At 49.8% G+C, this 26,155-nt stretch overlaps 1 protein-coding gene across 2 annotated transcripts in view; it reads right to left on the bottom strand.

The window, feature by feature from the left end:
- Cables1 (Cdk5 and Abl enzyme substrate 1) overlaps positions 1-19,925 on the bottom strand; it is a 98,528-nt gene extending 78,603 nt beyond the window's left edge. For both annotated transcript variants that reach the window (XM_051163020.1, XM_051163021.1), the window contains exon 1: positions 18,497-19,925. In XM_051163020.1, the coding sequence (XP_051018977.1) occupies positions 18,497-19,218 (722 nt within the window). In that variant the 5' untranslated portion in view covers positions 19,219-19,925. The remainder of the gene's footprint in view (positions 1-18,496) is intronic.
- Between the last annotated feature and the right edge of the window lie 6,230 nt (positions 19,926-26,155).

Here is a 26,155-nt window from a genome sequence, read left to right as displayed (position 1 = left end):
GGTAGGGAAGAGAGTGGGGGAGAGGAGAACAGACTCTGATAAAAACACACTGTATAAAATTCCCAAACAAATAAATAAAGGCTCACGCCTGGTGGCCTATATCTGTCAGTTCCAGGACCTTAAGGCTCCATAACCTCCCAACATAGCCCTACCTGCCAAGTGTTCAAACACATGAGCCTGCGTGGGACATTCTGCATCCAACCCATAGTAGTCCCTTCACAGCACATCTCGAGCATGTTCTTGACACCTGACCTTGCTGATTTTAGTGATGCATTCAATGACCCTCCAAGCAGAGCCCCTGGAACACCTGGCAAGTCATACGGATGCTGGGACATCACACACTCATGCACAGCATGCCCTTGGCTTTCTACATATGCTCTGCCCAGCCCTGAACCTGTCATAGACAGTCTTATGAAAAACTGCTCTGCCTGTATCTTTGAAATGGTGTGTGTGTGTGTTTGTGTGTGTGTGCACAAGCGTGCATGCATGTGTGCATGTGTATGTGTTATGCTACATGTTTCATGTGTGCTTGGGAGCATTCATGCAGAGTGTGGCCATGTGTGGTCACATGTGTAGGGGCTGTGGAGAAGTCCGAGACATGGCAACAGCCTCTGAGCTTGGTATACAGCGACAAACTCCCTTTCTTGGCGAGGCTCTCTCTCTTTGCCTGATCTGGGGAACTCCAGATTTTGTAAGGAACATCACCCAGAGAAGATCACAGGCCTGACTCTTTTCTGATAGACCCTATTTAGCAAGCACCTGGGATTCCTAGAAACACCCCATCCTCTGCTGAGGAGATCCAGCCTTCAGCACAAAGCGATGACCTCTCACTCCATGCCTCCACAATGACCTCAGCATTCATTCTGGGGAAGAACTGCCGCTGGACACCAGGGGCTTGACTGCGGCTAAGGCAGTCAAGGGAGCGATGGCAGAGCTGCCACGGCAGCCACAGAAGCCGGCTCCATCGCCGCTACCTCAGTGCTGACCACCAGAGATGAGTCCATCAGGCCTGCATCTCACCAGACCTGCCTTCCCCAGGGTCTGCCTGCTTCCTCTGCCACGCTTAGCACAGCAGCTTGACAAAGGGCTGTTAACACTTTTGGTATCAGCATGGGCTTTTGGAACTCTGCATACCAGAAATCTCATTCTAGAAGAGCTAACCTTAACACTCCCTGGAAAACTTTCCACACCCTAGCCTAGCTCAAGGTCTCACCCTAAAGTGCTCTAGCCATTCCCAGGGAGAAATGGGACCTCTGACCTGGAGGTCTGCTCTGGTCAAGCAGCACCTGGCCTGCCCTGCCCACCTCAGAACCCAGGCTACCCACCAGTCCCTGAACAGTCACTCACGTGTGGAGTTCAGAAGACAAGTCCAGATGTTGGTTCCTGCCTTCCAGCTCATCTGAGGCAGGCTCTTTGTTGTTTATAGGTGCCAAAGCCAGACTAGCTGGCCTGGAAGCTTCTGAGGACCCTCCCCTGTGAGCCTCCCACACTCACTCTATGAGCACTAGGACCGCAGACGCACATCACTGCCCCGGCTTTTTTACATGGGTTCTGGGGATTTGAACTCAATTCCTCAAGCTTGTGCAGCAAGCACTTTACTCATTAGGCCATTTCTCCAGTCTCCCCTTTGCCATGTCTAAAGAGAAGCTTCTAGTAACCCATGATCTACCAAAACCTCTATTTGAAAATATTTGATGCTATCATCAAAACCTTACTTGGGCTGATTTTCTCTTAGATAAAATTTCCAAGTAGCAATAGATGAGAGTTGCCTCTGAGTCTCCGAGAGAGAGGAAGAGAATCCAGGCCCTGGAAGGATGGCACAACTGGGTGAGTGGATAATGAATGCATCTTTTAAAGGGAGCAGAAGAATCAAACCTTAATTTTCCTTAAATTTTTTATCTTTAGATGAAATGAAAGGGATTCTCTTCAGAGAATCACAAAGCTCCCTGCACCGGCAGACAGACCTTAATCTTGCTGGGGGCAACAACGTTCTGTGTGGGTGCCTGTGTTAATTATTTATTTTTAAACTTATGCAGATGTCTTTTACAAGCTCACAGTTGGGATCATCTGACTGGATTCTGTTTAGCTGAACATCTCGCACCATTGCCCCAGGCAGGAATCAACAGACAGGAATAAAGAATCTCTTGTTTGCTGATAGAAAGCGTATGTACCGCAGAAAAGTCCGCATCTAGCGCAGGTCTACTTAAAATAGGGCACAAAATGCATGCGAAACAGTGGTCTTTCCTCTTGGGGAGAGGGGAGTTTCTACAAACAGTACTCCTATGAGTGTCACCAAGCAGGTTACATCAAGTCATTTAGTCAGATAACAGGACAAGCTCCCCCCCTTGGCCTCTTTAAGGAGACCCTTGGTGGATTTCCTGGGCTGCTCCAATGGCAGAAAGGCCTACTGACTGGTCCAAGTACGGCTCTTGCCGAAGTGTTACCCGAAGTGCTCATTTGTGCCACCGAGTTATGAGAACAGGGTCAAAGGAGGGGGAAACTGTGCAAGTGGGTTCTCAGAGAAAAGGAGAGGTCAGCAATTCCCTAAATTACTATTATAGTACTTCTTTCAGCACCGCATGGAAATTACCACGTCTTTACACTCGGGACAGACGCCCTCCACACAACAGGGCTGTCTCCTTCCCAAGCTTACAGGGCATGAAGCTGCCGTAGCGCTGCTGGGTGGCGGGGGGTGGGGGGGGGAGTTGGGGGTGGTGGTGGGGGCAGGGAAAGGCGTGGTAGGGGGATGGCGAGTTGGTTAAACATACACAAATAGCTGTAAAGAGCAGCACAGAAACGAACAGTGATCTCTTCAGTGTTCTCATCTTCCGTTGCTTACACTGTCCCAGGTCCCAGGTGGGAACCCAGTAGGGGCCCGCGGACGTCTGCTCATCTGACTAGCTTGCCCATTCATTTAAAAAAAGAAAAAAAAAAAAAAAAAAAAAAAAAAAAAGAGTGACATAAGGTCAGTCATCCTGTTTAACCGTTAACAGTCAAAACTGAATACGTAAACCTCGAAACAGACTTCGCAGGCTCAGAGGTAACCCACGTGGGCCAAAGGGGCTGAAAATTGTCAAAATCCTCCTTGGCTTGGACCCTGGAACCACACAGCACACTGTGCCACTCCGGTCATTAACTCAGGGCCGCAGGTGAGGAGCCAGGCTCAGCTCTTGAGTACTTAGCATACTCCATGTATTCCTGGGCCAAAACACAGGGCATCTGTGGGTGCCAGGCACAGTGCTGAGCACCAAACTGAATTCATTCACTTGAGTAACATTTAACCCTATGGGTTGTGTTTATTGCTGTCTCTATTTTGTGAATAAGGAACCAAGAATCAGAAAGACTGTTTCTCTCCCTCCATCTCTCTCTCTCCCTCCATCTCTCTCTCTCTCTCTCTCTCTCTCTCTCTCTCTCTCTCTCTCTCTCTCTGTGTATAAAATAGCATCTCCCACTGGGCCATGGGGCTGGCTAGCCAGGTCCTGAGCTCAGGGCTGCCTGTCTACTCTGTCCCACACAGGGATCACAGGCTACGTGTGCTGCTGTGCGCTGTTCACACAGGCGCTGCGGATTTAAACTCAGGCCCTCCTGCTCTCACACGAATGAGCGGGTCCTGGCCCGGCTCAAGCCCAGAGGGAAGGTCCACAGTGCAAGATTCAAGCCAAGGAAATGGTATCAAGATATGAGCCAGCGGTACCTTCTTCTACCTAATGCATTTTCTGTCTTGGACTCCCTTACCAGCTCAGCATCACAGGGTGAAAATGGACTGAAGCCAGGAGGTCTTTTTTTTTTTTTTTTCCTGTCATGATCCTCAGCCATGTGAATGCTCTCATTCCTGGCTATAAGGTGAAATAAACCCTTTCCTCCCAAGTTAATTTTAGTTGTAGTGGTTTTTAAAAACAAATTAAAATATTTAATTTTAATTTATGTGCATTGGTGTGAGGTATCAGATCTTTTGGAACCCGAGTTATAGACAGTTGTGAGCTGCCATGTGGGTGCTGGGAATTGAACCAAGGTCCTATTGAAAGAGTAGACAGTGCTCTTAACCACTGAGCCATCTCCCCAGCGCCAAGTCATAGTGTTTTAAAACAGCAGTAGAAACCCTGACTGAGACCGTAACAAATGCTAGCTGAGTGGCCAGCTTGCATCCTTACCCACATCCTCACGTGCACTTCACCTCTCCAGGCTGAGCCTCAGGTCCTGTGTCAGCCAGCATCCATCCCAGCACCGGAGCCGGAGCAGACTACTCTCCCTGACATCCAGGTGACCCTTGACAACCACTGAGAAGGTGTTCCGGGCCTAAGGAGGCATCACACATCCAACCTTATCTTTTAAGGCATTTACATCCAGCGAGAAAAATTGCCCAAAGTATAACACTGTTGAGACTAAACCCAGGCTTCAAACGAAAAGCCAATGTTTTAGGGAAAATCCACTCAACTGTGCCATGACCCTGGGATCCTGCCAAAAGTAGCCTGCACGAGGCCCTGAAGTCCCGACAGAAGCATTCTGTTTCTCCTGTGCTCTGAGGTTGAAGGAAACTGGAAATGGAACAGCCAGGGCTGGACACGCCCACACCAGGCTGAACTAATTCCCAGTGTGAATGGGACAGGCCAATGCTAACCAAATGTCACCTCAATCACTTCTGCCAGGGTTATTAAAGGAAACTGGAGACTTCCTCCCTGGGGCATCGTCTGCTAATTACCACTCACAAAAGTGCGGTTTTAGACGGCTTAGTACGAATTCTTTTCCCTTTGAAAACAACAACAAAAAACTTCCCCAAAATGCCAAACAGCATTCCAAATGGCAAAGCGATTTGCTGTCCAACTCAAGAGTCTCAGATCAGCTTGGGATCCTGTCTGAAAGAAGGCAGGCATCTGGTACCATTTTGTGACAATATAAAAATCAATGCTCAACTCTCACGTAAATATTTCCTCCTATTCCAGATCCCACCAGCCCATCCGCAGCTTATTCATTTCCGTGTGTTTTAAGTCCAGACTCTTCTTTCCCTGGCTCCCAAGAGCTAACTTTAAACATGTTGACTGTTGCACCTTTTCACTGCTGTACCTGTTACATTCTCTCTCTCTCTCTCTCTCTCTCTCTCTCTCTCTCTCTCTCTCTCTCTGTAAAGTGTGGCCTTCAGGACGCCTGCAGTGAGATGGGTCATTCCTTATGCTTCCAATCTATCCAGCCTCCACGAGACACTTGTGAACTTGTAAAATGCAGCCTCCTTACTCGGCGTGCAAGGCAGCAGGCCACAACACAGCCTTCAGCGTACACCAAGTTGTGGAGTGACAAGTGTATATTCTCAAGACAGTGGTAGAAATGTGCTGGGCGCCTAGGTCCTAGAGCTAGGACTCATTTAGATAAAACGTCACCCATATCAAATGGCAACAGTATAGAGGAAAAAAGCATAGCCTTTGGAGTCAGGTGGGGTGCCAGCCCTGCTGGCTCTAAGGACCTGGAGAGAAAAGCTAACACGTTCAATTCTCTCAGTGATTTGATGGCATTGGCCCCATAAAGTCTGCAGAGCATCAAAAGATTATTTGGCTTCTAATAACCACTTCAGACTCTCAGTGAGATTTACATTCCGTGTGCCTCACAGAGATCATGATTACTGGATTTGGGATTCAAACTGGCCACCCATTAAATGGGAGTCCCCTCCCCCCACTCCAAGCTGGTACACGGCAGTACTTCCACTGACTTGTGCTAGAATGCAGGCTTCATACAAGCGCTCATAATTGGAGCACCAAGCTCTGGCCATGAGGTCTCCAAGGCCTTAACAGGGAGCAGAGGGATGACCCTCAGGAGTTAAGGAAGCCTTTTGGCTCAGCACAACTCAGAAGCCGATGTTGGTTCAAACTTCGGGAGTCTGACCCTGAGTGCTTTATTGTGGATCTATTTAAGCAGAGATTTGGTGAAAATTCTTCTGGTAATAACTAACTCGATCTCACATGTGCAACAGAGCATATACAGATCTCCTTGAAGACCAAATAAGCCATATACATATCAGGAGTGACTCTGTAATGTCCATAAAGATGGGTGCTATAAATTGACTAAGAAAAACACAGTTCTGATGCGGGAGGGAGCAGAAATCCAGTGCTGGAAAAGTCCTTAGCCACACAGAGAGGGCAAAGGTCACGGGGAGTAAGCATATCCACTCCCAGCCTTCTGGGTGGACAATGGGTATTTCATCCCTCCCCTTGAAGGAACAGCCCCAAGTGCCTAACACCCAGGCTCCCCTAGTGTTTATGTGTGAGGACAGGAGACCTACAGAAAGGCCTCCAATCCCAGGGACCCAGTCACCTAACACCCCAGGCTCCCCTGGTGCCCATGTGTGAGCCCTGATTACTGAAAGGCCTTCAGGTCATTCGGGACCCAAAGATCCAATATTTGGATCTAAGGTGACTGGGTCATCCTTTTTAAAAAATATTTTATTAATTTATTCATATTACATCTCAATTGTTAGCCCATGCCTTGTATCCTCCCGTTCCTCCCTCCCTCCCACTTTCCCCCTACTCCCCTCCCCTATGTGACTGAGGGGGACCTCCTCCCCATGTATATGCTCATAGGGTATCAAGTCTCTTCTTGGTAGCCTGATATCCTTCCTCTGAGTGCCACCAGGCCTCCCCATCCAGGGGACGTGGTCAAATATGGGGCACCAGAGTTCGTGTGAGAGTCAGTCCCCACTCTCCACTCAACTGTGGAGAATGTCCTGTGACTGGGTCATCTTTTAGCATCCAGTCTCTCCTCTTGTTTCTCTCAGCATCCCTCACTCCCTACATGGTACAGGGTATGGTTGGCATACCCTGCCTCTACCCCAAGCTCTGTGGCACGGGCACTGAGTTGCGCTTCCCTGTATAATCCAGCCATTTTGGTTACCTGGCTCAAAGATCATCTCCAGGTCTGTCACTGACTCCCACCTCAGGTGGCCCCTGACTCCTGTTACCCAGAGCCCAGCAGCCTTGGCACGGCATCCCTGCCTGGCTCAGACACCTGAGCAGAGTTCATACTGAACCAGTGCCAAATAGGTTATAGCTGGGAGCCTTGAACAAAGTTCTCAGTGTTTGGCCGGGGTGCAAAGGGGAAAGGTTGGGGACCGATGAGGAGGAACTTACAACAGCAACCAGCCAGGTCACTGAGCAGCAGTGAACTTGACTCCGTGTGTCAATGCCACACTGACCTGTCCATCCACCAAGGAGTCCTCCCACTGGAGATGTATGCCACTTAGACCCTGGACTGTAAGAACTCTACTTTTGCAAAGGGAATGAGGAAAGGGTATCTCCCTAGCTGGTCTTGAGGGTGCCCAGTGGGGGACAAGGATCTTCCTGGTAACAGGCAAGATGGTATGTGGCGCTTCACCTCATCCTTCCCCTGTGCTGGGTTAGCAATGACGAACAGTGGCATTTGGCCTTGCTGTTATTTGGGACGGGGATGGAGCGGGATCAGCACCCACAGGAAGGTGTGGTGACTTAGCCATTTCGGTGCCATACCCTCAGACCTGCACCACCTTGCCAGGCCTGACTGGTGCTTCCTGGGGGAAAGCACAGGTGTAGTTAGCGGGGCACACTGACTCTGAAGGCAGCCAGAGGCTTCAGCTCCGCAGCCCAAGCGCCTCAGTTCTGATCTGCTAACAGGGTCCACTTAACGGAAACACACCGGTGTGTCTAGTGTGTCTATTCGGGGGTTCCTGCAGAGGCTGAGAAGCTGAGATCCACCCTGCCTCAGGGATGAGGGGGGAAAGGCAGGCAGCTGAGTACCAGCATTCATTTCCCTTCCTGATTCCTCACACAAAACCACATGACCAACCACTGTGCCATCCCTGCCATGAGGAACGGCTCCTCTTCCGAACCATTGTCTGAAACAATCCATCTTCAAGACCTTGTCAGATAGTCATTTCACAAGGCAGAAATCGTCCCCGATCCACGGATGGGAACAATGGGGCTGGTGGGGTTTGCTAACTGGCAGAGCCATGGAACTTCATGGCTGGTCCTTCTTAGTCCGTTCACCCACTGTGAGGACAAAGGGGCTGAGAGGCAGAGGAGAAGCCACAGGTCCCAGTGCCCATCCCCCACAGAGGGTGGGGGGAAGGCTACCCTTCTTGGGTTCTTGGGAAAATGTCCACTGCTCCTTCCAACCTAGGGTCCTGCTGGCTGCCCAGGAGGTTAACACGTGCCAAGCAGCACGCCTGATGGGCAGGCTGCAGTCCCAAACCCTGGCAGAGCTTTCCTCTGCCCTTTACCATAATGACTGTGACGTACGAACTGCAGTCTACGACCTCAGTTCTTTCTGAGGTTAACAAATACAGGCGGCGAACTTGGGACAGGAAGTAGGGGCCATTATACGGTATGTAATAGAAGCCTTTGCTTTTGTTAAGTGGTGTGACTCTAGGGGGGTGTGGATTTTATTTTATTTATTTATTTATTTATTATTTCTTTATTTATTGGTGTTTTGTTTTGTTCTGTTTTGGTTTTTTGAGACAAGGTTTCTCTTGTAGTCCTGGCTGTCCTAGACTTGCTTTGTAGACCAGGCTGGCCTCAACATCACAGCAATTCCCCTGCCTATGCCTCCTGAGGGATTAAAGGCGTGCGCCACCACACCCAGCTTTTGGAGGTTTTAAAACTCCCAGAATTGGAAAACACAGATGTTGACACCATAGTGTTAGCACTCTTCGTGACTTTCTAACCTGTAGCACCCTGCTGACTCTCTGAATGCCCTGATGAGAAAACACCTATGGAGGTTCCTTATGAGCGTGAACCTCCAAACAAGTCACAGAGCAAATGCCACAACCACCGCACACATCTGTCGCCTCCAATATTTCACTGCACATCCCTCTAAGGCAAACTGTACTCAATTTGGGAGAGCCAGCTTGGCATGGGATCAATATCTAGCAGGCCCTACGCAGAGAACGTCCTACACTTTTCCAGTCTATTCTTTACCTAGCAATGCAAAGTCGACATCTTGGTCTATTAATAATTGGGTCAATGAGGAAAGTGTTTTAAAATAAAAGTCAATCTCCTAGACACACAGATCTTTGGCCCTTGCAAATACTCTATTATATTCGTGTTGTTTTGTTTTGTTTTACTCTGTTATGCACTAGGTACATGGAGGGAATCTTTTATGTCAAGGTTAGGACCAATCCCTCCATACAATCTTACAACACTGCTAAGTCTAGACTAACACTGAAGACTAGCGTGTAGGTGTTCATCTCTGTGGCTAACCATGCAGCGATATGCCCCAGGCCACACCAACACGACAACCTCGTGCAAGATGAGCTGGTGTGCAATTACCCAGCTCCCCACACAAACAGAGAAGGGATGGGAAACCCTCATCAATCACATGTTCCTGGAAGCCTCAGGAAATCAAACAAACCACAGCACTGTAGTTTGTAATAAAAAATTACCAATACGTGTATGATCTCCAAACAGTGCCGAGGGCTGCGAAAGGGACTCCAGCTTCCGTATCTGAAAAGATTTTGTAATTAAAAAACAAAAAAACAAAAAAAAAACTTAAAATGTTTAAGCTAGCTGACTGCATAGATGGGGTGATGCAGGCACGCAAAGAGGCCTCATGAGCGTGTAAGACCTTTGGGCCTGAGGTTCCAGGCAGTCATGAATGGTCCAGCTGGGTGCTGGAGGCCAACCTGGGCCTCTGCAGGAGCGGTGCGGCCTCCTCACTTTAAGCCAACTCTCCAGCCCTGAAAGTTTTGCTTTAAAATTTACCAGAGACCAAACTCACATAATGGGGTTGGCATTTGCTTCCTTTTGAGGTGCTGGGGACTCACACTTAGGGCTTCCTGTATGTTGGGCAGATACACTGCAAATTGACCTACGTCCACAGCCCTTGTATTTGGAAGCAGGAAACAGACAGCGATCCTGGGGGACACTGACATCATCTTCTGTGGCAGATTCTTTTTTGCCCCTTAAGCATTTTGAGGCTGGGTCTTGCCATGTAGCCCAATCTGGTCTTGAACCCATGCTGGTGAGACTGGGCCGTAGGCATGAGCCACCACACTCAGCTACCCAGCAGATTTTTCAGAAACTGATTCTCCATTTGCTTCCTTTCATGTGACATTGAGGCAGCCCCCTGAGGGATAAATGGACCAGGAACATGTATGTACTCATGGGCAGCCCCCAAGGCACACCAGTTCTCAGGAAGCCAGGAAGGGCCCTCACAGGCAGTCTGGATTCCTAGGGTGGGAACAGGCCTATCCTGATAGCTCAGTTTTCTACTCAGAGCTCACCATCAGAGGACCAGCTCAGAGCTCACCATCAGACTACCAGCTCAGAGCTCACCATCAGACTACCAGCTCAGACTCATCATCAGACTACCAGCTCAGACCCACCATCAGACTATCAGCTTAGACTCACCACCAGACTACCAGCTCAGAGCTCACCATCAGACTAGCAGCTTAGACTCACCATCAGACTACCAGCTCAGAGCTCACCATCAGACTACCAGCTCAGAGCTCACCATCAGACTACCAGCTCAGAGCTCACCATCAGACTATCAGCTTAGACTCACCACCAGACTACCAGCTCAGAGCTCACCATCAGACTACCAGCTCAGACCCACCATCAGACTACCAGCTCAAACTCACCATCAGACTACCAGCTCAGACTTACCATCAGACTACCAGCTCAGACTCACCATCAGACTACCAGCTCAGACTCACCATCAGACTACCAGCTCAGACCCACCATCAGACTACCAGCTCAGACTCACCATCAGACTACCAGCTCAGAGCTCACCATCAGACTACCAGCTCAGACCCACCATCAGACTACCAGCTTAGACTCACCATCAGACTACCAGCTCAGACCACCATCAGACTACCAGCTTAGACTCACCATCAGACTACCAGCTCAGACCCACCATCAGTCTACCAGCTCAGACCCACCATCAGAATACCAGCTCAGACTTATCAGATTTACCAGCTCACTGTCATGACTAAGGGGTTTTAGTCAAGTCTCAAGTCACCCAGCCTCGGGTTCCTCATCTCTAAAGCGGGCAGAACCTGCACTGCACAGGGACACAGAACAGATAAAGCTCAGACACAGAGCAATGAAAGGAAGTGAGGACTCTGCCCTGTTTGTCACCTGCTGGAGGGGGAGGGCAGGCCTAACAGTGCAGGCCACACTGGCAACCTCAACTTTCTCCAGGACGTGGCTGTGGTTGGGGTGGGCCCATCAGGCTGCAGGACAGAGGAGGGGGTGGGTAAGTACCCTGCCTCACCAAAGGAGCTGGGGCAGGAGTGACGGCTGAGAAAAATAAGTAAAAGGCCTAGGAAGCTGAGGGAAGCAGTGATGCGGAAAGATGTCCTTCAAGGAAAGGGTGGGCTGGAGTGATGGCTCAGAGGTTAAGAGCACTGACTGCTCTTCCAAAGGTCCTGAATTCAATTCCCAGCAACCACATGATGGCTCATAACCATCTGTAATGAGATCGGTGCCTTCTTCTGACCTGCAGGTATATATGCAGGCAGAATACTGTATACATAATAAATAAATAAATAAATAAATAAATGTTTTTTTAAAAAAAAGAGTGGGATTGGGCTTTGGAGAGGTTTGACGCGTGCCAGGCTGCGGATGTACCTCCTAATGGTACATGTGGTAGAGCCAGACCTTGGGTTTAACAGCAACACTGCAACTGTCCACACCAAAACCAAACCTTCCTCCTGCCAGTGTCAGGTGGCCAAGGAACTGGGTTTTGTTTTGATTCTGTGGTCACTCTGCAGAAAAGGAAGTCCATTTTGGAGAGACCTGGCCCCCAAAAGCTCTACCCAAGGGGGCCCTGACAGCGTGAAAACCAGAGAGGTCAGTGGAAGGGGTGTATGTGACACATATGGAAAAGGCATCGCAATCCTGTGGACAGTGCTGGGGACTCCTCCCTGGGAGAAGTCTACATACACAGCAGCAATGGAGACCTCAGGAGAGCCACCCCCACGTGTCCAAGAGGGGGCAGGAGCAACCTAGAATTGCCAACAACCACTTTGTTAAAAAAAAAAAAAAAAAAAAAAAAATATATATATATATATATATAAAGAATTTAAGTCTGGTAGGATCAATGTATATCTTAGAAAGGTCTCCCTACCCAGGGAGAAGAAAGGGTGCGTCCAAAAGGAGAATGGGGTCCTCTTGGAGAATACCACACCACCCAGGACAGAGCCCAGGGTGGACAGGAAGGGGCCTAGATACCTGCACACCTTCTGGGCATGGAACACCTATCAGGCCACAGGTGCAGTGATTTTCCAGGGCAAGCCAAGGAACGAATAACTGAGACCTTTGGTTGGTCACCCAGTCTCTGTCACAACCCCTCAATTCTGCCGTCCTCGCATATGACAAAGGCCTTCAGAATCTGCTGGTGAGGTCAGCAGCTCTGTTACAGTTTCCTTCATTGACTTCACCTCTCAGGCTGACCTGAAGACTTCAAAGGTCACTGCCCGTATTTAGATTCCTACCTTTGCATCATCTAAGAAGGACAGCAAAAGACAACACAGACGTGTGGGTGTGTGGCTATTTCCAAGAAATCAATACATAAAAGGCCAGTGGGCCACACCTTGCTGACCCCTGACTGCTGACCCCTGACTGCGGACCAGCATGACACCATGAAGAGACAGAGTATTCAGACAAAGGACAAAGGCCAGAGGGAGGAGGCAGTGTGATCAGGCTAGGGAGGACAGCAGGATGAAAAGCAGACCTGGTCCCACCCACCAGGCTGTGACAATAGGGCAGGGTCAGTATCAGAGGAGTAAGGGTCAGCAAAGTAGGCCTCAGGTAATTCCCCGATGGGATTTCACTACTGTGGTCACAGAAAGCCCTGCTTCCCTGACCCACAGAGGTCCTTCTTAGACGATGCAAAGGTAGGAAGAAACCATGGGTTGCGATCTTTGAGGTCCACAAGCTGGCTTCTGAGGGCTGACAAGCAACAGAGCCAGGGAGGCACCAGTAGTCACCAGCAGATTGCGAAGGCCTTAAAACGCTGTCCCGTATGAGGGCTGAGGGACCTCAGGTAAGGCACTTAACCTCTCTACACCTGAAAACAGGACTGTCTCAGGATTGTCAGAAATAGAACTCACTGAAGCCTCATAAAGTGCTGCCTGTCTGCTAAGTCGTAATAGTGTGCAAGGTCCCATTCCAGGAGTGACATGGGAGGGTGGAAAGTGCCCCTGCCCTGTGGGAGCTCACCTACCACTCATCACTGGGCTAAGTCACGTGTTCGTGTTCGCTTGTGCCACTCAGCCCAGTAAGTGACCCGATTCTGACTGTGCCTCCTGTGATCAGCATAGTGGAGCCTTGTAATTGAAACCCATTGTAGTCAGCTTTTGCTGAATGCACACACGCCATATAGGATGTCAAGACCCATCCCTGGAGTTTCTTCTACCCACCTGGCAGATAAAGCAAAGTAGCCAAGGTCAGTCTTGGCCTGTTGTGTGACCTTGGAGTCCTGCTCTGCTCTTGGCTAGGGCCGCAATCCCCATGTGTCTACAAAAGCCCTTTATAAATGGGTGCCGTGGCAGTCAAGGTTACCACAGCCAAGTTTCTTGATGAGGGAGGAGTGCTGGCTGGGAATGGCCACCTTCATGCAGCCCAAAGCTTCCTGCTTTGATGGTCTCCTGAAGTCTGAAGGCCAGAGTGACCCTCCTGTTTCTCAGGTGGCCCAGCTGAAGATGGTCCTGTCCATAATCCCAGCACTACACCACAAGAATTGGGAAGGACAGAAAACTCAAGGCCATGCTTGGTTGCCTTGTTTGAAGCTAGTGTGGGCTACTGAGTCCTCACTCAAACAGTAAATAAAAGTGTCCCCTTCACTGAGCTCAGCCATCTACTCACTAGCCAACTCACTCATCCATGCCTGTTTTCCAAGCAGGTCCGTAAACAAATTCAATGCTTTGCATCTAATTCTACAGTTAAATTAACCTATGACCCCAAGCCAGACACACCCTAGCCCTTCCCAGCAGGCTCATTTATCCTAAGCCTTTAATACCATGAGAAAACTGAGGCAGAGAGGCCAGAATTCTCAGAGCTGGTCCTGGATCAGGTCAGTAGCTCATACTGTTCCTCTTAGTCTGCTTGTAAGTGCCACGGTCATTAACCACTTCTCTGCACCTAACTCCCCCCCCCCCCAAGGTGACAGACTATACAGCTTCTGGGGTAGCTGCTGGGTGGGCAAAGCAAAGCCCAGAGTGGCTTCCGTGCCATCTCATAGCAGGTATCCCACTTATTCAGCCTCCCCAGCACACACATGCTGCTGCAGACTTTGTTACCACAGGAACTCTACGTGGGTCTGGGCCTGCGATGCCTCTGCCATCAGCCTCAATGCCCACCCCGTCTTCTAAAAGGAGCCTATCTGGAGCCTGGCTCCCCCCAAGACCACAGCTTTGGATTCTAAAACTTCTGTTGCTGGAAACATGGCTCAGAGGTAACCCGGGGTGGCAGACTGCTGAGGAAATCCGTCACAAAACAAGGAGGTGACAAAGCTAGGAAAAAATGACCATCTCCTTCCCGGGCTCTGGCTCTCAACTCCTGGATGGTCTACATTCTTTTTTTCTTTCCAGTGAAATCTCAGAGATAAGAGTTTATAGCGGCATGAACCAAGTCTTCACGCTGATGTCGGAGCAGCACAGGCGGCAGGAGGCAGAAGGCCCTGAGTGTCCAGGAGAAGCCACCGAGAGCCTGGGCTCAGCCCTAAAGGGCCAGACGATCCTGGCCAAGTGACTTAACACACCTCTGAGCTCAGCCCTCAGACTCACCCCGGGGAGTCAACAGGCCGGTACAGTTCCTCCTACCACAGCGTCTCCTCAATTATCCCAGGGCTGGTTATCTGCTTTTGGCTTTGGCAATTCATAGCCCAGGCTGGCCTCGATCCTTCTGCTGCTGGGGGGTCACAGGCAAAAACCCCTGGCTGGACCATCTGCTTTGAAAGTACAGATCCCCAGGGCGGGACGTTAACTACACCCACACCCGGCAGCCCTGGCTTGTAGAACGCATACAGTATTCAGCTAATCTTAGCATTCAGAAAGTGAGCCACAGGCAAGGCATTTGCAAGGGCCTAGGAGACGGCCAAAGAAGAGCTCATGAAGAGAGGGACTCTGAAGGGTCGATTCACCTGCCCAGGGTCACACAGCTACTGTGGTGGCACCAGCACTCCAGCCCAGGACATGGGTCCATCCTATGGCCTCCTCCGCCACGGACCTCACTCTACATGGGACACTGTACTAACTCAGGTGTGCTATTTTTAAACAGTGCTCGGTCACCGTGCAGCCCTCTGGCTGGCGATCCCACCTGAGCTCCAGGCTGCACTGCTGGGTGGCTGCCTGCCTGCCAGTCAGAAGGGCCTGGAAGCGAAACAAGGATTTCTGCCAGCTCTGGCCTGAGATGATGTTTTTAAAGTAAAAGAAGCCTTAAAACACATTTTCAAAATCTGCCCCCTTCTGCCTATTAACACCTTACCCATGGGGGGGGGGGCGAGGCTCAGAGCCCCAGCAGAGGGGAAGCAAGGCAGAGTGTGGGTTCACGGGCAGCTGGTGGCTTCCAGCTCAGGAATCCCATGGAAGAGACAGGCATGGAGCCCCTATCACAGAGGCTGGCAGGATTCTGGGAGCCCTGGAGATTCCAAGCGAATGGAGGCTAGGAAATGGTTACAAAGTTGGAGGATGAAACAAAGCAGGATTCAGGACACCACCAGAAAGCGGCTATAGAATCACATGAAGTAACTGGCTCACTATGGTACAGACACACTGTTAGCGCCAGCAGCTCCAAAGTTAACAGGGGGCCTACTGTGTGCAAGGAGGGATAAGGCTACTCGACAGAAGGGAAGGGCAAAGACCCAGGTCCCTCCCAGGTCCCAAGCTGGGTCTGTGGCGGCGAGGGTGCCTCTCAGTCGTGGAGCCAGTCTGAGATGGCACTTTTCAGTCCCTCGGAACCCTGTAGTCTCCCATCTGTGAAAGAATCCACACACACAGGGCAGCTGTGAGGGTCAGATGCCTGTGATGTCCAGTTTTCATTTACAGAGATGCTAACCTCTGCTTGGATTCACGGTTGCTGAGCACGCACCATACGGCCTGGTCACAGAAACAAACGCTCCTCCCTGCTGTAGTTCAAACACAGCAAAATTCATTTCTAACTGCTTTTTATAAGAGTCCAGGTTATAGCTGCATGGTGGAGGGCTTTGCCGGCACGGGGAAGGGTCTGGGTTCTGTGCCAAGAGCACAGGAGTCCAGAGAAAAGTTACCAGGAAGAGTTTTAAGAGTCTGGACCTTAAAGTTGTGATTTTTAAGAAATATCCATAACAAACTCAGTCACTAATCCTCTGCGTACACAGGTCAGAGTGGAAACAGCAGCACTCTCCTCATGAGGCTAAGGGTCGAGAGCAACAGTCAGACGCAACAAGGCTCCACAGAGTTTCTTACAAAGCTGGGCAAAGAATCCATAGAAAGTCTAATTTGATTGGCAGCTCACATCCCAGGCACATTTTCAAAAGCAGCATATGGAGGGCGAGAGCCTCACTGGTCACTGGGCTTCAGAAGCCAACACACCAGAGAGCAAGGCAGAGTGAGAGTGAGGGCTGGCCCGGCCTGGGCTTGAGGGAGTGTAGACACATAAAACACTCTTTGGGAATCATAAAAGTAGCCGGACTCAGACAAAGGGCTTCTTGGCCACACCGACCTTCCTCAAATCACTTTAACCTTTGCCCTGCCCCCTCCATCAAGAGCTGTCTCAGAAAACAAAACCAAAGAACTGACAAAAAGCCAGCCGCAGTGGTGGCACACACCTTTAATCCCAGCACTCAGGAGGCAGAGGCCCATCTCTGAGTTCGAGGCCAGCCGGGTCTACAAAATGAGTTCCAGGACAGCCTGGGCTATGCAGAGAAACCCTGTCAGGAAGGGAAAAAAAAAAAAAAACTGCCCAAAAAAAGTGTACCTATAGGGCTGCCAAATACAGGCTATTCAGAAATAGTTTGGTCAATATGACTGTCAAGGATGCATCTTTGAGACTAGCAAAACCTGAGGTGTGTTTGGACAGAAGAAGCAATAAGCCATCCTAAAGGTTCTCAGGGCTAGGATTAGCAAGCAAGTGCCAATGTACTTTGACACGGAACTGCTAGATTCTCCACACCTCCTGAGTGAGTTTCCTGAAGGAAGAATGGAGGGCAGTGTCACTTCCAGCTTGCACATCTGCCCTCCAGGCGACACGACTTAGCACCGCTTATTACAATGCCTGTCCCTGTCTGAGCCCTCTGCTAGGCTTAGGCTCAGACTCTAGAGACACTAAGTTCTGCTGAGGTAGGGCTGCCCGTCCACTGGAGAGATGCATGCTGACAAGAAATGCCAAAGCAGGATCCTGGCTTGTGCCCTATATCACCCATCCATCAGAGCAGCTGGACAGGAGGAAGCTGCCTCCCCAGCCTCCACACCCTGCCTAAGATCCCCTGTGGATCTGGAATACTCTGCCTCGCCGGTCTAACTTCCTACACTGGGAAGCCAGCAACCTTCTGGGTAAACCCAGTAGGTTCTTCTCTCATTTCCAATCTGCCACCTTCTTTCTTTTTCAGCCCAAATCAGGCGTGAACCCTCAGGCTAGCATCACAGGAAAGCAAGGGGAAGACCAGTCTCCCTGCCCACGTAGATTCCCACAGAATGCTGGCCAGGGCCTATCCCTTTAGAAGACACAGAGACTTAGGTCCCCTACGTTAACGCTATGCAACTAAGGTAGTCAATGCCATAATTTCTTAGGAGGCTTTATTTACCAATGAGGAAGTACTCATGCCACAGGCCTGCGGAGCCCCACCTACTTGCCAACCTGTAGCCTCACAGTCCCACACAGAATCAAGGCCACTGCCCAAGCATATGGCAGTGAATTCCAGCTATTTCTCCAATAAGCAGGTCTCGCTTTTTTTGTTAAGATGGCACAAACCCGCAGATAACTCGCATAGGCATACAATAAGCTTCTAACTCACGCCCGTTTTCTCGGAATGGAAAAGTCTCAGGTCACATTTCCTCTGATCCCCACATCCTAGGCCTGGGCCAAGGAAATGCCTGAAAAAGTTTCCATTTCTTAGAAAAACAAAAAGGAAAATACGATTTCCCGGGCTCCACAAACTTTCCAGAGGGGTTCCCACGTGTCTGTTACTAGTTGGGGCTCCGAAGCGCCGCCCAGCCCCACCCACTGCACCCGGCAGCCGCGAGCTGGGGACGCGCCTCCGAGTCTGGACGGGTTTTCAGGAAGATAGTGATCTTGCACCGCTTTTTAATTGCTTTTTTCAATTCCCAACTCCCTGGGCGAAAGCAGGAGCATATAGTGCCTGCTCTGCTAGTGCCGGGTTCGTGCACACGTGTGACCAAATACTCCCAGAGCCTCTTCCCCTTTCACATGCCCTAGTGGTTTGGGATTCCGGCCAGGAGCCCGGTATCAAGTCAGGCGCAGGAAGGCGGGCGCGACCCCGGTGTGGTTCCTGTCCTCGGGACACCGCAGAGCTGGGCGCGCGTGGCGTCCAGGATACTCACCTGGACCTCTGCAGCTGCTCCAAGGCGCTGGTGCTGCCGACCTGGCCTGACTGCTCCAAGGCGCAGTAGTTCTGCGAGTTCTGCCTGGAGAAGGCGATGGGCAGGATTCCCTGAGTGAACGAGTTGAGGCGGCCCCGACTGCCGCTCACACTCACGGGGGTCCCGGAGCCCAAGAAACTGGCCGGCGGCACCTGCACGTTGGTAAAGGCATCGTCTTCTTCCAGCTCCTCCTGTCCCGCGACTCCCCGCTCGTCTGGCAGCTGCAGCTGGGCACCGGTGACGGCTGGGGCTGAACGGGGTGGCTGCGATGGCTCCCCCGACGCCCGGGGGACTAGGGACGGCGGTAGCGGGCAAGGGCAGGAACCAGAGCCAGCAGTCCACGGCGCGGCCACGGTACTCGGTGCCGAAAACACGTTGCAGCCAGCGGCCAGCAGGCTAAGGCGAGCCCTCGCTCCGGGTTTGGTCGCGCCGCCCTCCTCGCCGCCGCCCCACTCGTCGTCCTGCAGCGGTGGCCGTCCGTCCAGCGAAATGTTGGTGAGGAAGGACAGGGCAGCCTGGCGGCGCCGCGGGTCCATGCGCGGCTTACGGAGAGCCTCGGGGGGTGCGGTGGCCGGAGGCGGAGGCGGCTGTACCCCGCTGGTGGTCACGGTGTCCGTGCCGCCTCCGCGGCTGCTGCTGCTGCTGCAAGCGGCCGAACCCGCGGTGGCTGTCGCCGCCGCCATTGTGTCCGTCTGCGGCGTCAGTTCCGCGGTGCCCGAGAAGCGAGTGGCGGGTGCCGAGTGCTAAGCGGCGGCCGCGAGCCCAGGCGACCTGGGATGGGCAGGGCGCGGGGCGCAGGCGGTGTGCGAGGCGGCCCTGCCCTCCTGCGGGCGGGCCATGCTCGGCCCTGGGCGCTCGGGCGCCGCTGGGACCCACGCGCTCTTGGTTCGCCCTCCGCGCCCGGGACCCACGCGCGCCTGGTCTCCGCTCCGCGCGATCACGGGCTCCCGGGCCCCGCGGTCAGTATTTATAAGTGCGCGCACCCCGCGCTCGCGCTCAGAAGCGCTCTTTGCAATAACACAGTATCACGTGTGGGGAATGAGACCTAGGAGGAAAACAAAGCCGCAGGCGGAGGCCGCCGCGCCGGGAGGCGACCGCGCAGGAGGAGGTGGAAGAGGAGAAGGAGGAGGAGGAAGGCAGCGCCTAGCGCGTGGCAGGGCGGGGGCTCACCCGGCCAGTCCCCACCGTCCCAGCTGTTCCTGCGGCGCGCGGAAGCCAGGTGCTGGAGGCGAGCACGTCACCCCGTACGCTCGGGCGGGGAATCGCGGGTGTCCGTAGAGCCAGATGAACCACAGCCCAGGCTTGTGCTCCTGAAGAGTTATGGGGCGTTCACCTGGAGCCTTCCTACCGCGAGCTAATAATCGAATTTGGCATTACCCATGGGCCTGGATATACCCGTTCTTTTCAACAGTTACGAGGGAGGGTACACGTCCCTACGTGGACTTCCCCACCGAAAAATCACTAACCACTGGGTTGTGCCCCCACTCTTTCTCAGACCCAGGGGGCGGCTGCCAAGATAAAGGATAAAGGCACAGACCTAGCTGCCTAGGTGTGTTGGCACCTTCTGTGTGGCCCAGCTGAGTTATACACACACACCCTTGGTCCTCTTGGCAAAGGACAGCCGGGATTTTCATTTGGTCCCTGGAAAATGTATTGCATTTTCTGTGAAGATCTGGGCGAACTAAAATAATCCTGCACTCGCGTTGTTGCCCTCAACTTGCAAATATCCACGAGTCTTTCATTCCTCTATAAACTGGGACTGATATTCCCATTTGTTTCATAGACATCTGTTTGGCTCCTGGTTCCAGAAAGATGGGTTCCTGCCTAAGGACACAGTGACTCTGGGGTCTAGAAAGAATCAGCCTCACCCCCCAACAAGTGGTGTTAGGATGAGCAACTACGGGGACTACCCAGCTGCTTCCCAAGACCTCCAAGTTCTCTGGCCTGTGTGGGTGACTTATTAAATGCTGTATGGATCAACTGTCGCCTTGAATTAGGCTCTGCAACACCTAAAACGCCTTGCTACTCTTCTCTGCGGGAGAAAGCAAAGCGTTTAAGATGAACGGATTAATTTAATTAGAGGTTTAAATTTAGCCTTGAAGCTGACGGCTAAGTAACTCTACATTGAAATTCCACTCCTTTTCAAGTTCAGCAGAGTAAATTAAGTAGCGGAGAGAGCAGGCACGAGGCCTTAGCAAAGCGTAGCCAACCCCGAGGCAGCGATAGGTGAGGTTTGGGTTACATGTACTGAGGACAAACAAGTCTCATGGCCATTTGCACCAACAATTGTTCATGTTTAATTCGGGGCCACATTCAGGACTTACGAAAAAGTGGAGGCCTGTCTACTGCCGACTCTGAATTCCATCTGGTTTTAATTAGTACTCTAAAACCTTGAAACTTCAAGTCACTTTATTACAGTTGACTTACTTTACCTGATCACTACCCCAGCTGTTCTGGAAAGTAATATTAAATGAGACTCCAATTCTGCCCCTGCGAAAGAAAAAGAAAACATACTATTTCACCAAAAAAAAAAAAAAAAAAAAAAAGAAAAGAAAGAAAAGATAAGTTTTAAACAAACAGGAGGGGAAGTCACTAATAATCTCAACGTATGTGGTAATATTTTTATTTCCATCATGAAATATCAAGAAAACATCAGTGGAAATATTTCAGACTTTCTACTATGATATATACATATAAACATATGTATTGGGGGACAGTGTTGGGGACTCAGGGTTGTATGTATCCTATGTTGTAAATATCCTAGGCAAATACTCCGCCTCTGAGCTGCATTCCCAGCTCTCTTTTCTTGTTTTTAAATTTTGAGACAGGGTCACTGTAGTCTAGGATAGCCTTGAACTCCCTTCGTAGTATAAGCAGGCTTAGAATTTATGAATCTCCAGGCTCATTTCCCAGACAACTAAGACTACGAGCTTATCATGCACTATCCCAGGCCACCACACAACAGTAACATTTTTAGCTTAAATTGTTTCTGAGGTGGATGGCGTGCCCTGTTTTAAAACCATCTGACCAGAGAAAACTAATCTGCCTCCTAAAATTCTTGCTAGGTACTTAAATCTTTTCAGCAAACTCATTTATTTGACCACTTTATATAACTCTACTTATTTTAAGTCTCTAGTAGGCAAATTGATTCAAATTTTTATCATTTGATTGTTTCAATTCAAGTGTTTATTAAAGCACCAAAGAGTTATCAATGTCTAACTACTCCTGTGTCTCTGTGCTCTCCTGGTAGGGGTCCTGAGGGATGACTCATTGTGTGTCAGCCACAGCGGACTTGACCACCCTGTGGTAGTTCTGAAAGGGTATTGTCCTTAATATTTTAACATTTTTGGTACAGAAAATTGAAAAAAGTCCTTTAGCTCCCAGTGGCTGGGACCAGGTGCCGTGCATGTTCCTGCGCCCTCTCCTGGTAAGGCTATTTATAGCAGGGTCTGTCTCCACATTCCATCCCATATTCATGCTCATGCTGGGGGGTGGGGGGCCTCTGACTAGAACAGAAATACTACAGACTGTGGAGTAAGAAATCTGGGTTAAGCTGGGCAGGGTGGTGCACACCTGTAATCCCAGCACTCAGGGAGGCAGAGGCAGGCGGATCTCTGTGCATTCAGGCCAGCCTGGTCTACAAAGTGAGTCCAGGACAATGAAGGCTACACAGAGAGACCCTGTCTCGAGAAACAGAGAGAGAGAAAGGGAGATCTGGGTTCCTAGAGAAGCTCACTTAGCCTCTCTGAACTCTGATTTTCAGAGACCCTGTACAAGAATGTCTGATAATCCTTCATGCACTTTTTAAAGTGTCAGGTGTCATTCACACCCCTCAACTCTACCTAGGTCCTGAATTAGTCCAAATTCATTGATCTTTAATTAGTTGTTAGGTCATTTGTTACTCAGCAGTGTCTATGTATACAGTGCCCGTGTGGGACAAAGCAATAAAAGAACTGTGGCCTGTATCCACTTGTATGTACCCTTGATAGTTCAGACAGTGGAAAACAAAAGCTTAGGGATACATTGAAAGGAAAGTTTAAAGCCAGCTGAGTAAGTGTCAAATGAGCAATGAGTTGTTGTAATGGAAAGAAAGGGGCTTTTAATTTGAAGTGAGACCTTTGTGGACTGCGCTCAGCAACACCAGAATTTGAGCTGACCTAGGAAGTTGTTGTAATCCGGATTCCCCAGGGTCCATGGGCTGTTCCCCAAAAAGGCTTGATTTGGAGGTGAGGGAAGGTTGTTAGAAGGTGAACACTGCAGAGAGGAAGTTAGGTCCTTGAGTGCGTGCCCCTAAAGACTGTGGGATTCTGGAGCCTTCCGTTGTTAGTTTTAGCATCCTAGTCTTGAGGGGTGCCTTTTCATACCTCACACACCCCAAAATGTGCTGCTTCATCGTGGGTCTGAAAGCTTTTGGGCCAATCAGTTATGACAGAAAGCTCCAAACAATGAGCTAAAATAAACCTTTCTCTTTAAAAAATTTTTGGTGTTGTTTGTTTGTTTGTTTTTGGATACAGGGTTTCTCTGTATAACCTTCGCTGTCCTAGACTCACTCTGTAGACCAGGCTGGCCTTGAACTCACAGAGATCTGCCTGCTTCTGACTCCCGAGTGCTGGGATTAAAGGCGTGTGCCACCACGTGCAGCTTTATTTTTAAATGTGTGTGTGTGTTTGTGTGTGTGTGTTTGTGTGTGTGATAGCACATGTATGGAAGTCAAAAGTTGTTTTTCTCCTTCTATCATGTGGTTCTGAGCATTAAATTCAAATTATCAGGGTTGGCAGATGGATCCTTTATCTGCTGAGCCAACCTCTCTCAAACCTTTTTCTATAAGTTGATTAGCTCAAGTGTTTGTTAGAGAAACAGGTAGGCAACTACACAATTTTGCATTTAAATTCTTTGTGCATTATCGCCACATGGGGCTAGAAAACGAAACGCAATTCACCACACAGCCCATTTCAATTCTCCCCTTTGTGTTTCAGCTCAGAAGGAGACAGCAAATGCTACAAGGTCACACTGCACAACAAACCTCACACAAGAGCTTTATTGGGAAGTACACAGGGGCGCCACCTCTGCTGGGGTGAGGAGCAGCTGGGAGCTGAGCAGGAGGCAGGCTTGTGGGGGTTCCTTGGGAGCAGGAGTTTTCCAGAGTGGGATCGGTGGGATTTCCAGTTCCATGTCTTGGCATTCTGGTGTGTCAGGTGGAATTGGGGGTATTTTACCTGGCGCGGTTGTGAGCATTGCTGGTGATGTAAGTTATGTAACTGGCAGAAGACTTCTGGCACTCATGGATAGCTATTTTTAGAAAAATGCAAAATTTAGGAGCCAAACAGAAGAAGATGCAGTATGCTTTGGGTCTCAGTTGTTTATGGTTTCTCTCATGCAGGTAGGACCGGAAGAAAGCCTAGCCATCAGCTTTAGCTCAGACCAAATTATGTTACTGTATGTTCTGCCAGAGTGGAGGCTGCCTCCTGCTGCTGGCACACACACCAGGCTAGTGGGTCTAAAACAGTGGCCTGGTGCTCAAAGCCCATGTTCCTGTATGCAGTGAACATGAGAGTTTCTAAGGCAAGAGGAGGAACTACCCAGGAGGTGGTCCCAAGGCTCCAGTGCTTCTAGAAGTTGACTTGCTCGAATACGTCATCTCTGCTGACTTGGGAGATGAGCACAGAGAGGGGAGACAGGGTCATGACCTCTGGTTCCCCCCTAACATGTGTCATGAACATCTTCATTGATTTCCTTGGGACTTCAGGGATACAACATTTGAATAAAATCAGAAGCTGAGGGATATTAGATGAAAAAGTAGGCTCACTAAGTGTTGTATAGTCCCATAAAATAGCTTATAAAATGTGGCTTGTAGCTCTCGTCCCCACAGTTCGGAAATGCCAGTCCCATGCCAGGATCTCTGGTAGGTTCTGTGACCTCCAGAGCAGGTAAGAAGTGGACCTATTCGGGAGCTTCAAGCAGAGAAAGTGATGGTGGTGTTTATGCTACAATACAGTCAGTATTGAAGAGAAGATGGGAAGAAAGGCACAGGAAAGGAAAAGTCGTGGCCAGCCCCAGCTTGCCTCCTAGACTGAATGGTTTCCTTACCCTGTTACCAAGGTCACTCTTTGGAAAACAAAAACAAAAACAACAACAAAACCTTTATTGTCTATGTCTATTCTATTCTTTTTAAAAATTATATTTCTTTTTTTTTTTAAACATTTCTATTATAACACATAAATAAAATAAACTACATAAAGCAGGAAGAATCACAAAACAATCAGGAATTATATAACTATTACATTCATAGTGATTTGGCTATTCGGATTTGGCAAACTTGAAGTAAACATTTTTCCTATCTTGTTAAGTCTAAAATTCTGAATGAAAATTCATATCCGTTATATCTCATCTCTATTATCTTAAAACATCTATCTAGACCTAAAACATATTAACCCCTAAACAACTAAGACTAATTGTAAGACTGGACTATCTGGTCTTCAACCCCATCAGAGACTTGAGAAGGAATAACACTTAATTACCTGAGTGAACTGCAAGTGCAGGTTAGCAGCTTCCAAAATGAAAAATGACAGAGATGATTTGCTGCCTGAACAGTCACCCCAAACTCTCAATTAACGTTGGAGCGTCATCTTCAGCCTTTTGGCCCAATATATCTGACAGACATATTTGTGAGACAGGAACTGTTGAGGACTTGCTTACCCTGTCTTGGCAGAGTTTGGCCTTCTACTCTGCCTGTATCCAAGCTTGCCCAATTTTAGGCAGAATTCTGTCTGTGGCAGGAGTGATACTTTGCCCAGTGGATGGTTTGCCACATTTGAAGCCATCTCCATAAGGAGGTTCTCTAAGGTCACTCTTTAGGACAGAGATTCTTCCTTCCTTCCTTCCTTCCTTCCTTCTTTCTTTCTGGTGGATTGTTTGCTTTTGTTTTTGTTTTCCAAGACAGGGTTTCTCTGTGTAGCCTTGGGTGTCCTGGACTTGCTTTGTAGACCAGGCTGGCCTCCAACTCACAGCAATCCATCTCCCTCTGTCTCGCTGAGTGCTGGGATTACAGGCATGTACCACCACTGCCCCATAGGAGGGCTTCTCAAACTTTTTCCACTCACACCTGTTGTAGTAAATATAAAAATATCTAATACTGTTTATTACTAAATCCTATAATTATTACGGCAGGATACTCCAAGCCACTATCACAATCAATAAAGACACAGACACCTCTTACATTTTAAAATAGCTTCAATTTACCTGGGACTGGGCAGATATTAACCCTCTAAACTATCCTCATCACTTCCAGCTCCCACCCCAGGCTTTCTGCTTTAATCATCCCTATCTGGGCTACTTCCTGTCCATAATCCTAAAATACTTGCTAATGTTCTCCATCTGGGCTGCTTGCCTCCATGCACGCCGATGCAGCCATGTGCCTCTCTCCACACTAACCCATCCAAGTGGCTGTGCTTGCTCCCTCCTTCCCGGTACCTCCCTCCTTCTGTACCTGTCTTTTACCCAGATCCTCCTCTCCAAACCCTCTGCCCCTTCCTTCTGTCCTGCCCAGGCTTCTGTAGTTTTTACTAACCAATCAACTGTGAGTAGGTAGAGCAAGGTTTACACAACAACCACAGGCGTGCA

This window comes from Acomys russatus, chromosome 20 (genome assembly GCF_903995435.1).
Source record: "Acomys russatus chromosome 20, mAcoRus1.1, whole genome shotgun sequence".
In the NCBI taxonomy this organism is placed as follows: Eukaryota; Metazoa; Chordata; class Mammalia; order Rodentia; family Muridae; genus Acomys; species Acomys russatus.
This window is presented reverse-complemented; position numbering and strand designations above follow the sequence as displayed.